The 13,617-nt window shown below is 40.8% G+C and overlaps 1 protein-coding gene and 1 pseudogene across 5 annotated transcripts in view; one reads left to right on the top strand and one right to left on the bottom strand.

Annotated features, from left to right (window-relative positions):
* Positions 1-965: 965 nt before the first annotated feature.
* Positions 966-13,617, top strand: part of UBE2K (ubiquitin conjugating enzyme E2 K) — a 77,474-nt gene continuing 64,822 nt past the window's right edge. For 4 of the 5 annotated variants that reach the window (XM_065877566.1, XM_065877568.1, XM_065877564.1 and 1 more), the window contains exon 1: positions 966-1,028. In XM_065877566.1, coding sequence (XP_065733638.1) covers positions 966-1,028 — 63 coding nt within the window. Of the gene's footprint in view, positions 1,036-13,617 lie in introns of all 5 variants that reach the window. The other variant, XM_065877565.1, reaches the window with a different exon arrangement.
* On the bottom strand, positions 11,235-12,730 carry LOC136123658 (polyglutamylase complex subunit TTLL1-like; annotated as a pseudogene).

Genomic DNA, 13,617 nt, shown 5'->3' with positions numbered 1-13,617 from the left:
AAATTATTAGGCCCACACTACACTCCAGCAATCTTTTTTTTGTTTGTTTTTAAACAAGCTCTCCAGGGATTCTGATGTACATTCAAGTTTAAAAACTATGGTTTTAGTTCCACGGCTTGGCATGAATTATCTAAGTAGGTCAAAGATCAACATCCGGCTTCTGAACTCTCAGACATCTCCGTGGAGTAAGCGGTCTTAGATACAACTGAGACCCAACAATGACCATACTTAATTTAATGATTTGTTATACCTGGAAAGATCCTGGGCTGATTGTAGTAACAGTATTATAATGGCTTCAGAACAAAAACGAACCGCAGTAGATTTTCTTTACCAATAGAAAATGGGCCGGACTGAGTTCCGGGACAGTGTTTTCAGACACTAGACACACACGACTACATTAATCCCGGGGGTTCTGGGTCTGGCTGAGTCAGGGCGGCGCTCTGAGCGGAGTGGGGCCGCGGGAACCGGTCAGGTTGGATTCGAACCTTCGGTTAGAGGCTAAATTCTGGAAGCCTCGACCATATCACATTGGTTCGTACAGAGGAGGAGGCGCCGGAGAAGACCGGGTAGGCCTGGGTAGCGCCGGCCGGCGCAGAAGCCGCACCTTCCTGGCCCCAAACGCCGGCAGGGCGGAGCCACGCGGCCGCAGCTCGGGCAGAGACGCGAGGCGCGGCGCAGCGCTGCGCGGGTTCGCGACTGTGGCGTAAGGGGCTACGACGGCAGCGGCTGCGCCGCCCGGCCGGGTCAGCGTCGTGCGCATGCGCGGACCCGGCGCCATTTTGGTGGCCGGGCGCGGAGGTGATTCCACGCTCAGGAGAGCGCGGCGGCAGGGGTGGCGTTGGCCGCGTTCGTGTGCACCGGTGTGACTCTCAGAGGGAGGAGGCGGTGGAGGAAGAGGTGGCGGCGGTGGCGGTGGTCGTAACGGTGGCGGAGGAGGCGGGTACGAATCAGCTGCGGGCGGAGACATGGCCAACATCGCGGTGCAGCGAATCAAGCGGGAGTTCAAGGAGGTGCTGAAGAGCGAGGAGGTCAGAAATGAACTCCCGGACGTCCCCCACCCCAGCCCAGGGCGGGAGGGCCCTTCCAGTGGCGACCCCAATATCCCTGGTAACCCCCGCGTGGCCTGCTTTGCTGCCACCCTTCTGCTTGTGGGGAAGCAGCAGTCTCCCCCTCCTTCCGCCGTTTTCCCCTCCCTCCCAGCGCCCTGGGATGGACGGTCTCGCGGGCGGGTGGTTTCGGGAGGAATACAGCTAGGGGGGCGGATGGAGGAGGGGCGCTTATCGGCGGGGTGTGAGCTCTAGAGAGAGCCCCAAGGCAGTGGCAACAGCTGGAAGTGTGGCTGTAGGGTGGGGAGGGAGCAGGCCGAGCCTGAGAAAGCCCGGGAAGTGGGTTGGGGGAAGGGGAAAGGTGGTAACTGGATCCGGAGAACCGCGCTGCCCAAAGGCCCACTCTTTTTAAGGGTATTCTGGGTTATAACTGGTCTGGCCGCCACGGTCCTTTCCTTAAGGGAGGAGCGGTGCGAGTCCTTAGGTATTGATGAAAGAAGGACGTTCAGAGTTACTCCCTCTCAGTTCGGTATTGGGAGAGAAGAGAAGGCATAATGGGGTGCTGTCTTCTTTGAGTGGGCGGGGGGATAAGGGAATTTTCACCTGAGATAGGAAATTAATTCCATATTAGACCGTTATCTCATTTCTACTTACCCCGACATCTAGGCCTCTTTTCGATTGACATCTAAAGCTTTTTGACTGGGTAAAGGCAAGTTGTTTGGTGTTTTAAAGGCATTTAAATATTTTTAGCTAGGATTAGGATAAAATAATGGAGTGTACGAGAAGCTTATTTCAAAATACTGTCTACAAGTTACAGAGTGTCCCAAGACAGTGCCTCTGTGACAATGTTGTGTTGTGCCATGAAACTTCACTATGATGTCCCTCATAGTTAACTTCATTATGATGTCCCTCATAGTTAACTTGATTCTTACTTTTGAAGAACATCCCTATTAAAAAACATGAGGTTTCAGCAGATTAATACATTGTTATATTTCCTTTTTAAGTAAGTAGGTTAATCCCAACATATTTATATCTGAAATGATTAAAAAAAATTTTGTCTTAACCTGCTCTTGAGTCCTTTGGAAATTTTAGATACTCTTGTATTAGCCGCACTTATTAATGTAAGATATTTAAAGTGTTTTAGTAATTTGACTCAAAATTATGAACGAATCAGTACAGTTTTTTTTTTCATACCCAAATCAAGAAGAATGCTAGGTTGTTTTCCTCCTTGGATTCAACAAAGAGAGATTAAAAATACTGACTCGTTATTTTCAAGATGTCACATATCATTATTGGATGTATTATTGCCATTTGTACTTTACTCTTACATTGGTACTTTAATGATCTTAATGCTTTGTGAAATTCAGCATTCTAAGTATGTGATGAGTTATTAACATAAGTCTGATAGCAGTTGAACTTTGAGTCTAAAGTGATTATGTATTTTTCCAGTTAGACATGGAGAAAATTCTTTAAAATTATTTAAAAATGCCAAATCCTAGCAGATTTACTGAATGTAATAGTATATAAGTAATGATTGGTTTTACAGAGCATGTGTATGTACTCTGACCTCTGTATTTGTTCAAGTGCCAAAACTCTGAATGGAAGGATGACTTTGTATTTTTGTGGTACAGTGCAGAAAAAGAGTCGTAAATGCCTGTACTGATATACAGTGAAACAGTGATTCTAAGTTTTTCTCTAAAAAGAAAATATATTCCAGGACAGTTGACATATATCTTCCTAATGAAAGTTTGCAGCTAATATTGTTGCCAGTAGCCTAAAACATTTCTTCTATGATACGGTTGTACAAGCCTGACACTTAATATAAGACTTTAATGCGTTATTTTCTATTAATTAAAAGTGGTAAGTTACTGCTCTCATAATTCATATAGTCTCTGCATTATGTGAGTTGACTTTTCACCATGATATTCTTAGTACTTAAATTGATTCTTAAAAGAAATCTTGTATTGCTATAGTAATACATATTGTTAAAATAATACAGCTCTATATTGAGTAAGGGATGATGAAGCCTTGCTTCAAGTGACATAGTGTTTCAGAGGAAGAAAACAGAAAATACAAACAGGAAAATTTATCTTTTTAAGGACAGTACCTTTATAAATCTGGAATGAAACTTATTCCGGAAAGTAAGTGAAAAGAACATTTAGGAAAGGGTCAGATATTGGAATATATAACCAGTAAATAGCTTTATTTTCGCCAATATTTTATTTAATTGATATTTTACTAGGTCCAGTTCTATAAGTGGATTATGTTGATTATTTTCAACTCATTGAAGAACTTGTAGTACAGTCCACGTGTTTCCTTTTTATGTAGGTAAATGCAGTATTTGAGTGGCTGGTCAGTTAATCAAGTATTTCCTCATGTAAATCTCCATTTTACCAAAGTTTATTTCATATGCTTGTGTTTACTAAGACTCCTGATTGATTTTAAGGATTTTTTTCCCCCCTTTTAAGTGCCTTAGTAAAGATAGCTGACATTTGCTGAATTCTGGCCATAAGAAGTAAGTGGCCACTGTTGGAGTGTGTTGTTAGTTAAAATATAGCCTCCAAGATAAATGTGAAAAGCACAGTGCAGAATAGTGGGAGGAGGCCACCATTTGTATCAGAAGTGGGAGAATAGGTGTATTTGTCTGTATAGGTGAAAGGATTAATGAGAAATTGGTAACATTGATTGCTTCTCTGTCATTGGGTGTCTTGGGCAACAGGCATCAAAAGATCCCTTTTGAATTTTGAGTCATGCTAATACTTTATTTACTCAAAATAAACCATGTAGGCCTTTTTTCCTGAAACTGTGTTTGGAAGTCTGTCCTTTATGTGTCAGGTTTATTTAAATCTGAGTGTGAATTTTAAGTAATGTTTCAAAGTTGCTAGGCATGGAAAATTGATTTAAAGTACATTTTATGGTTATTTTTTGAGTTGAATTACATAAATGAGTTGTTACTTATGAGGATAGAATAAAACTATAATCTGTATTCATAGGTTGTATTATTATGTACTATCAATTATTATTGGTATTAACAGCTAACCACCATTTGTAGAGGAGCTCTCAGTTCCATTTGTTTATATACATTATTGCTAATTCTCAAGAACAGGTCATTGAATTAGATTTCTTATTTCTTAGATGAGAAAATTGAGATTCAGAGAATTTAAATTATTTGTCCGCAAATGTATAGCTTTGAGATGTAGATCTAAGTCTGCTTGTGTTTATATTGTACCATGCTGTCATGACTTGCCAAAGGTAGGCATACTTTTAATTATTTAAAAATAATTGAACCTGGTTTGTATTACTGATTAAAGGATTTAAACACAACCTAATTTGTTAGTTTAAACATTAAAATAAGTGTTACCTGTAATTAAAGGTTTACTTGCATTTCAATATGGAAAATATTTTTAAATTTGATGTTCAGTGTAGTAAAATGCCCTTAAATCAGTGCACATACTCTTGCTTGTTCTTGTGCTGTATGGTACTTGTAGTTTTTTTCATATTGTAGCTGCTCTTTGCTAGCTAGGATTTTCTAGGATTCTCATAGGGAATATTTAAATCTATGGCATTAACAAATTGGTTTCATGAAAACTACTATTGTATACGTTTTCCTTAAGTATTTAAATGGATTTTTGTATCTTTTATTTTAAATTTTATATATTTGATTATTCTGTGTAGAACTAGTTGCAAATCTTTAGAAGAAAGTCTCTTGATTTATATAGACCATGCAACCTTGGCACTATGTGGGGCAAATAATGAATTCTTTGTAGTGGGTGGTTCTCCTGTGCATTGTAGGATGTTTAGCACTATCCCTGACTAATAGCACTAGATGCCAATAGCACAGGCAATCCTCCCTCCACCTCCCTACCCTCTCCCTGCCAATCATATCAACTAAAAATGTCTCCAGACTTTGCCAAATGCTGAGAACCACTGCTGTAGACAAAACTCTTTAGAAGAACATTTAAGACTGTTAACTAGGTAGGATGTGTAGTATAATTTCTCTAAAAGATGAATGAATGGGAAGTAAAGGTACAAAAAATTATATAGCATGGCTCTACTAGGTTTGAATGTTCTGTTTTTGTTTTAAGACTTTGACCCTTATCAATTAATTATCATCATTTTCTTTTAAACTTTTTCCTTTTTGATGTAAGGAAAAAGCTGAAATTTCCTGCTATAAAGTAATGTTACCAGAATTTGAACAATTTTTTACTAATAGAAAAGTGGTATGTTTTTACAGTTATGTAAATTATAGTTCAGTTTAACTTATTTAGATAGTGTGCCTTAAGAGGTTCTGGGTGTAGGTTGAGCAAGGAAAGTGTTATAGATTTGAGGTAAAAAAAAAAAAAAAACAAAAAGCCTGTCCAAGTAATACTCTTTGGGGTGCATTTCTCTTCTCTCTCTCTTTTTTTTTTTTTTTTTTTTTTTTTTGTTATTATAAAGGCTTTGATCTCTGTCAATCCGGCACAGAGTTAGATGCATTTGGGATCCCTTTGCAGGTCACCCCTTTGTAAAGAATATATATTCTTATTTCTCAGTAAATATGTGAGCAGTTATTGAGCATATTGACAACAGCCCTAAAAGACTTACCTGGTTGGAGGAAGATAAAAATGTTAGATGCAAAAAATCAATGCTATGGCAGTTCTGAGGGTATGTGTATGTAGGGAGGTTCTTGAGCTAGGTTCCAAAGGAAAGTTAAGACTGACTTCGAATTTCAGGAGACAGTCATAAAGGAATTACAGGAATACTGTAATTTACAAGTAAATGATCTCTTCTGTAGATGCCTGAACTGGAACTAGGGAGCAGGGTTATGGACAAAATTAGGCAAGAAACACATTTTTATATATATGTGTATATATATAAATATATATATATATTTATATATTTATTTTAACATCTTCATTGGAGTATAGTTGCTTTACAGTGGTGTGTTAGTTTCTGCTTTATAACAAAGTGAATCAGCTATATATATACATATACCCCATATCTCCTCCGTCTTGTGTCTCCCTCCCACCCTCCCTATCCCACCCCTCTAGGTGGTCACAAAGCACCACATTTATATATTTATAACAAAAAGGTTGCACAGCTCTGATATACACAAACATAGTTGTGGAGTTAGAACACATAAGTTTTCTTTGGAGAAAAAAACACCTTTTTCATACCAAAATAATAAATGGTAATATACAAAGTACATACAATAAAGTGTGACCAGCACCCAAAACAAACAGAATATTATTATTACCAGCACCATCAGAATCCCCACACCCCACGCCTTTCCAGTCATTTTCTTGGTTTTTAATAGCACAGACTAACTTTGAGTATGTTTTTGTTTTTGTTTTTGTTTTGTGGTACGCGGGCCTCTCACTGTTGTGGCCTCTCCCGTTGCGGAGCACAGGCTCCGGACGCACAGGCTCAGCGGCCATGGCTCATGGGCCCAGCCGCTCCGCGGCATGTGGGATCTTCCCAGACCGGGGCACGAACCCGCGTCCCCTGCATCAGCAGGCGGATTCTCAACCACTGTACCACCAGGGAAGCCCTGAGTATGTTTTTTTGTTTTTTGCTTTGAGTATATTTGAGTAAAAGGATAGACATAAGAGCATATACTATATGATTTCATTTTAAAGGTTTTCAAAAGATGACTTTCAAAGTCTTTGTTCAAAGCATGCATTAATAGTGTCTTAGAAAATGTGTTGAATGTTAAAGTTGAAAGAGATCTTAGATCTAGGCCAAAAACTTCATCTATAAGATCAGGAAACTGAGGCCTAGAGAGATTGATTGTTGCTCAGTGACTCAGATCTGGTTAATGGTGAACTTCACCCAAGCTTTTGGCGTACCAGTTTACTCCAACCATTATATATGGTTGCTTTATGGGACTATACTTTTCATAAACAATATAAAAGCTGAATGCTAATAAAACTAAGTACAACAGTGGGTGACAGTTCAGTATTGAGTATTGTATTTAAATATATTTTGCTTTTCTCTCTTACTGTGAGAAAAGTCTGCCAGGAGGCAGAGATACTTATTTCCCCAAGCATGGTGTAGTGAGTTTAGCTTAGTGATTAAGAGTGTGGGCTTTGGAATTAGATTTGCGTTCAGTCCTGGCTTTTCTGCTTAATACCTACAGCACTGACTGTTTCAGCTTTCTTATCTGTAAATAGGGAGATCAAGAGAGGCTTTACAGTGCTTAGAGCAGTGCTTGGAACATTCAGTAAATGGATAGCTGCTAAGATGTCAAAATTAACTGTACTTTCATACTCTGCTTATTGTTGTCCTTGGACCATAAAGGTTTCCTTCAATGGTTTAGTGATAGCTCTACGGGAATTTGCCTCCAGAAAAGGCTTAATAACATGATGAGGGACTTTAGTACTTCTGATATTGTTTCTTTGTGTGCAAATAACCTGTGGGGGCTGGTGGCCAAGGGGAATACAAAAGAATATATGTGGGCTTTGTTCTGAAGATGTTGGTTAGTCTTTCTTTAGGAGACAGTTATAAATTGGAGAGAAGTTTGTGTTAAAATGACCTTTCTGAGTGAAAAAGAAGTAAATTATTTGGGAGCCTTTCATATAATATGGAGTAATGGGATTATTTTGGACTTCTTGACATGGCTCTGGTCTCCTTTAACTGGACCATGGAATCCATATGCTAATCCTCTGGTGTGTAATCTTGAATTCCTTTGTAAAATCCCTATTTTAAAGTTGGGTCTTGGAAACTAGAAAGTCGTGGTCACATCCATGTGACATCTGTCGTATGTTCTGTTATGTAATTCTGAAAAGGTGAGACAAGTTCATTCCATTCAAAACCCTTGTCCTTTCCCTCCCTTAGTTCTTTACTTTTACTGCAAATTTAACATTTATTTATTTATTTTGGCTGCTCCGCGTCTTAGTTGTGGCACGTCATCTTTAGTTGCGGCATGTGGACTAGTTAGTTGTGGCATGCATGCGGGATCTAGTTCCCCGGCCAGGGATTGAACCCGGGCCCCCTGCACTGGGAGCATGGAGTCTTACCCACTGGACCACCAGGGAAGGGCCTTTACTGCAAATTTGAAACAGTAGCTACCTGTAGTTGAATGTCTACTATCCGATATTTTATATATATCACAGCCTTATGAGATGGGTGTTATTCTTGTTTTATGGATTAGAAAGTTGCAGCTCTGAAGAAATTAAGTAAGTTTCCTCAGTGTCGAGTAACTTGGTGGAACAGGGGTTTAAAACCAGGTCTCTGACTCTGTTTACTGGTTATGGTGGAAAGAATAGAGTATAATCATATCTGCTGCTTGCTTCCTATCCATTATCTTTAAAGATGTTTAAAAAAATTATATTTTAGACTTAGAAGTTAAGAAATAATATATGAACACCTTTATATCCATGGTCCAGATTTAATAGATCTTAACTCATACTGGGTTTAGCCCTTCCTCCACCTCCCCAAGAAATAAAACAAAACATACAGACAAAGCTCATTCTGTTCTCTTTCCTTCTTTAAGTAACCACTATGCTGGGGTTGAGTATATCCCCCCCATTCATATTTTTGTTTTTACTATTGATAAACACAGTATTTTTGAGTGTAAAATCACTTTTTAGTATTTTAAACTTAAAAAAATCTTTTTTCATAGATGATTTATAATATTCTACATCTCCTGCAACTTTTCTTCTCAGCGTTGTTTTTTGAGATTTATCTGTGACGATGCATATGCTCTAGTTCTTCAATTTTATTAAAAAAATTTTTTTTAATTTATTTTTTTTTAGTTCTTCAGTTTTAAACTACGTTGACCCTTGACCAACATGGGTTTGAACTGCATGAATCTATTTATATGCGGATTTTTTTCCATAGTAAATACTGCAGTACTACACAATCCACTGTTGATTGAATGTGAAGATGTGGAGGAACTGGGTATATGGAGGGCCAACTATAAGTTATACTTGGATTTTTGTCTGAGCAGGGGGTCGGTATCCCTAACCCCCCTTGTTGTTCAAGGGTCTACTATGTAGAGTATTTCATGTCACAGTTTTAAAAATTCATTGTTATTGATGGTGCATAGTTCCAACTTTTAGAGATTATAAAAAAGGATGCATTGCACATTATTATAGTTGTTTTCTTGGGCACATAAGGGTTTTATAGGAAGTAGACTTTCAGGATCTGAGTGTATTTGCATCTTCTACATGACTCGATATTGCATCATTGTTCTCCCAATGATTGTATCAATTTACACTTGCTCTAGAAGTAAATAAGAATTCTAGGGACCTGACATTTGGAAGATTTAGATTTTTGTCAGTCTGATGGATATGAAATGATAGCTTATTTTAATTTTCATTTCCCTTGTCAGTAGAGATATTAAGCATGTTTTTGTGTTTATTGGCCATAAGGCTTTCTTTTGTAAAATTAGTGTTTGCATTCCTTACCCTTTTTTTTTTTGCGGTACGCGGGCCTCTCACTGTTGTGGCCTCTCCCATTGCGGAGCACAGGCTCCGGACGCGCAGGCTCAGCCGCCATGGCTCACAGGCCTAGCCGCTTTGCGGCATGTGGGATCTTCCCAGACCGGGGCACAAACCTGTGTGCCCTGCATCGGCAGGCAGACTCTCAGCCACTGTGCCACCAGGGAAGCCCTCCTTACCCATTTTTAAGAATTTGTGTGGTTTGTATTTTTCTTATTAATTTGTAGGAATTCTTTATCTGTATAATTTTGTCTACTTCTGTTATGTGGCTTAATTTCTGTCTTATCTTTTTTTAATGCTCTTTTTAAAAAAATTGTGGTAAATAACATAATAAAACTTTTCTTTTCTCTTTTTTTTTTTTTTTTTTTTTTTGCGGTATGCGGGCCTCTCACTGTTGTGGCCTCTCCCATCACGGAGCACAGGCTCCGGACGCGCAGGCTCAGCGGCCATGGCTCACGGGCCCAGCTGCTTTGCGGCACGTGGGATCTTCTTGGACTGGGGAACGAACCCATGTCCGCCGCATCAGCAGGCGGACTCCCAACCACTGCGCCACCAGGGAAGCCCCATAAAACTTTTCATTGTATTTTTAAAAAATATTTATTTATTTATTTTGCTGCGCTGGGGTCTTAGTTCTGGCACGTGGCATCTTCGTTGTCGCATGCAGGATCTTTTAGTTGCAGCATTCAGGCTCTAGTTCCCTGGCCAGGGATCAAACCTGGGCCCCCTGCATTGGGAGCGACGAGTCTTAACTGCAGGATCACCAGGGAAGTCCCTCATCCTGTATATATTTAAGTGCACAAAAATTTCAGTGGCATTAAGTGTATTCACATTGTTGTACAACCAATACCACCATCCATCTCCAAGACTTTGCTTTTTGTAAAATTGAAACTCTGTACCCATTAAACACTAACTCCTTACTTCTCAATGCTCAACCCCTGGCAGTTACCATTCTATTTTCTTTCTCTATGAATTTGATTATTATACATTATTTGTTCTGCTGGCTTATTTCACTTAACTTTATTGTATCTTTGATCTTACTGAGTTTACTTTTAAAGTAGCCAAATTTGTCTGTCTTTTCCTATATGGTGTGGTTTTTGTATTTTGTTTAAGGAATCTTTTCCTACTCTGGTTATCATAAAGATATTCTCCTGTATTTGGTTCTTAAAAGTTAATTCATTCCTTAACTTCTGTACTCAGGTGTCTTCTGTCTCTATCATATCATATTGAAACTACTTTTTCAGGCATTACCAATGTCTTCTAAATTGTGAAACAAAAAGTATCTTTTCAGCAATTGTCCATTTTGTACCTCTTTCTTCCACGTTTCCAATTCCATCTTAGAGCTTTCCCCTTTCGGTTACTCTGATAGGACTTTTCTGGTTTTTCTTCAACTTCTCTTACTGTCCTTTGTAAGTTACTGATCTCATCGTCCTCCATCATCCATTTATCTCCTGAATCTTTGTTTCCGCTTTTGTGTTCTTTGTTAATCATCTTAGGTCAGGTTTTCATTTCTCAGATGGACTATTTATATTAAAATAGTTTGCTTATTTACATTTAGTTCTCTGCCTTTGGTCTGTCCCAACTTCTAATTCAACTGGCGCCATGCCACTGGATTTAATTTTTTTTTTTTTAACCTTCCAAAGAAGTGCCTTTATTACAGGGTTTAGGAAAGGAAAAAAGCTCTAGAAAAAGGAAATTTCCAAAATAGGTCTTCAGCAAGGGTGGGTGCAGTGACAAGTCCAGGCTGGAGTCTTGATCTCACTAGAGGTCACTTCCAGGTTGTGAGGACGGTTGTCCTGGAGTTTCTCGATTGGCCCCCTCTGGTCCCCAGCGACTGGCCCGGTGGACTTCTCAGCCCTTGGTCAGCCTTGTCGCCTTGTGCCAGCTCCTCGTCATACAGAATTTCATAATTGCCAAGGACTTCCTTTGGGGGTGACTTGTTTCATTTACAGTCTGGAATTTCAACGTTAGGGACCGCGATGTTGAGGGTGTCATTAATCAGGTTATACTTAAGGATTTGGTCGTTGGCAGTGCTGGAAGTGAGGGATGGGGAGCATTCACCTTGATCAGCCAGGGCTTCAGCTTGTCGTTGATGATGATGTCGTAGCCGTAGCACTCAAAGCAGTGTTTGTCGTTGTTCATCATGGGTGCCACGGCCTTCAGGGACTGCATGAAGATCCAGTGGATCTCGTTGAACAGCTTGCTGGTCACCTCCTTGCCTCAGATGCTCTCCAGGTAGAGCCGCAGGTTGTTCACGGTCCACGTGCCCCCGTGGATGTAGTTGTAGTCCTCCCCTTGTTTCTGAATGGCAACGTTGGTGAGATGAACAAACACATTATCCAGCTCACTGGTACTCGGGGTGTATTTTACTGTGCAAAAGCAGCAAAATCCAAGTGTATGCATGTAGTAGCGCAGTGGGCAGTACGTAGACACCAGAATATACAAGCGCAGGTCAAACTTCCTGCCGCTGATTAGTAACGGGTTGTTAATGTACAGAGAGATCACGTAGGCTTCCTTGGTAGACTGAGTCATGAACGAAGATGTTTTGCTGTCCCAGGACCACTTTTTGATTTGTGAGAGCTTGTTGATCAGAAAGATGCCCTTTCCCTGAGCTTTGCCACAAGGTTTCATGATCCAGGTGCTGGAAGGGCTTTTCCTGAACTCCACGAACAGGTTGTAGTCGGCGGGCAGCATGTAGGTGACGGGGACGAAGTCCAGGTAGAGGTGTTTCCCACTTTCGTCCTTCTCTGCTAAAGGACTTCCTTTCTTCTCCAGCTCTTTTCAGTATCTCTTGATGTTTTTCACCATCAGATCCTTCTGCATCAGTTCATAGTGGTTCGGGAAATGGTTGACTATTTGATCATCTAAGAGCCGGTAGCCAGTTTTGACAGTAAAAACATTGCGGATGGTTTGCTTGCTCTTCCAGTAAAAATTCCAGTCCTCGTTTTCTGTCACTTGGACCCATCCTCTCTTTTCAGAGTTATTTATCAGCAATGACTTCTTTTTTTTTTTTTTTTTTTTTTTTGTGGTACGTGGGCCTCTCACTGTTGTGGCCTCTCCCGTTGCAGAGCACAGGCTCTGGATGCGCAGGCTCAGCGGCCATGGCTCACGGGCCCACCCGCTCCGCGGCATGTGGGATCTTCCCGGACTGGGGCACGAACCCGTGTCCCCTGCATCGGCAGGCAGACTCTCAACCACTGCGCCACCAGGGAAGCCCAGCAATGACTTCTTGATATCAGTGATCCATTTCACTTTTCCTGCCATAATCCATAGGTACTTAAGGAGCCAGTGGGAACGTCCAACTTCTCTTCAGTTTCACCCAGTTTTGACTTGGATTCTCACCTGATGTCAGATTGTTTTCCTGTGACTTCCTCCTGTGGGGCACACAGCGCGGAGGAACGCCCAGGAGTGCAGAGGACGGTGGCCCTGCACCGCGGCCCAGCCCTGCCTCCCTGGATTTAATTTTTAAAACGTTATTTTGTCATTTTCCTTTACATTGTCTACGCCCTATTGCATGAAGTCAAAACCTTTTTACTGTTGTTCTAGCCTACCTTTCCTTATTTCCTGTCAAGTCTCAACTTAAGTTGAGACTGAACATACCTCAGACCCTCACTCTCCCTCCAGCCTTTAGCTATATTGAGTTGTTCTGTCTGCTTGGAATAAGTCCTTAACCTCCTTTCTTTGCCTTTTGAAAAACTTACTTCTCCTAAAATGCCATTTCTGATAAGCTTTTCTTTTTTTCCTTTTTTAAAATTTATTTATTTGTTTTTGGCTGCAGTGGGTCTTTGTTGCTGCACGTGGGCTTTCTCTAGTTGTGGTGCGTGGGCTTTCTCTAGTTGTGGCGAGCGGGGGCTACTCTTCATTGCGGTGCGCGGGCTTCTCATTGCGGTGGCTTCTCTTGTTGCGGAGCACGGGCTCTAGGTGCGAGGGCTTCAGTAGTTGTGGCTCATGGGCTCTAGAGCGCAGGCTCAGTAGTTGTGGTGCACGGGCTTAGTTGCTCTGTAGCATGTGGGGTCTTCCCGGACCAGGGCTCAAACCCGTGTTCCCTGCATTGGCACTGCACCATCAGGGAGTCCCTGATAAGCTTTTCTTGAACCCACAGTTTACCTTTTTTCTCCAGTATCACTTTGTTGGGGTTTTTTTTTAGAGCA

This window comes from Phocoena phocoena, chromosome 5 (assembly GCF_963924675.1).
Source record: "Phocoena phocoena chromosome 5, mPhoPho1.1, whole genome shotgun sequence".
In the NCBI taxonomy this organism is placed as follows: domain Eukaryota; kingdom Metazoa; phylum Chordata; class Mammalia; order Artiodactyla; family Phocoenidae; genus Phocoena; species Phocoena phocoena.
Note: the sequence above shows the minus strand (reverse complement) of the source record. Positions and strands in the feature narration are given on the sequence as shown.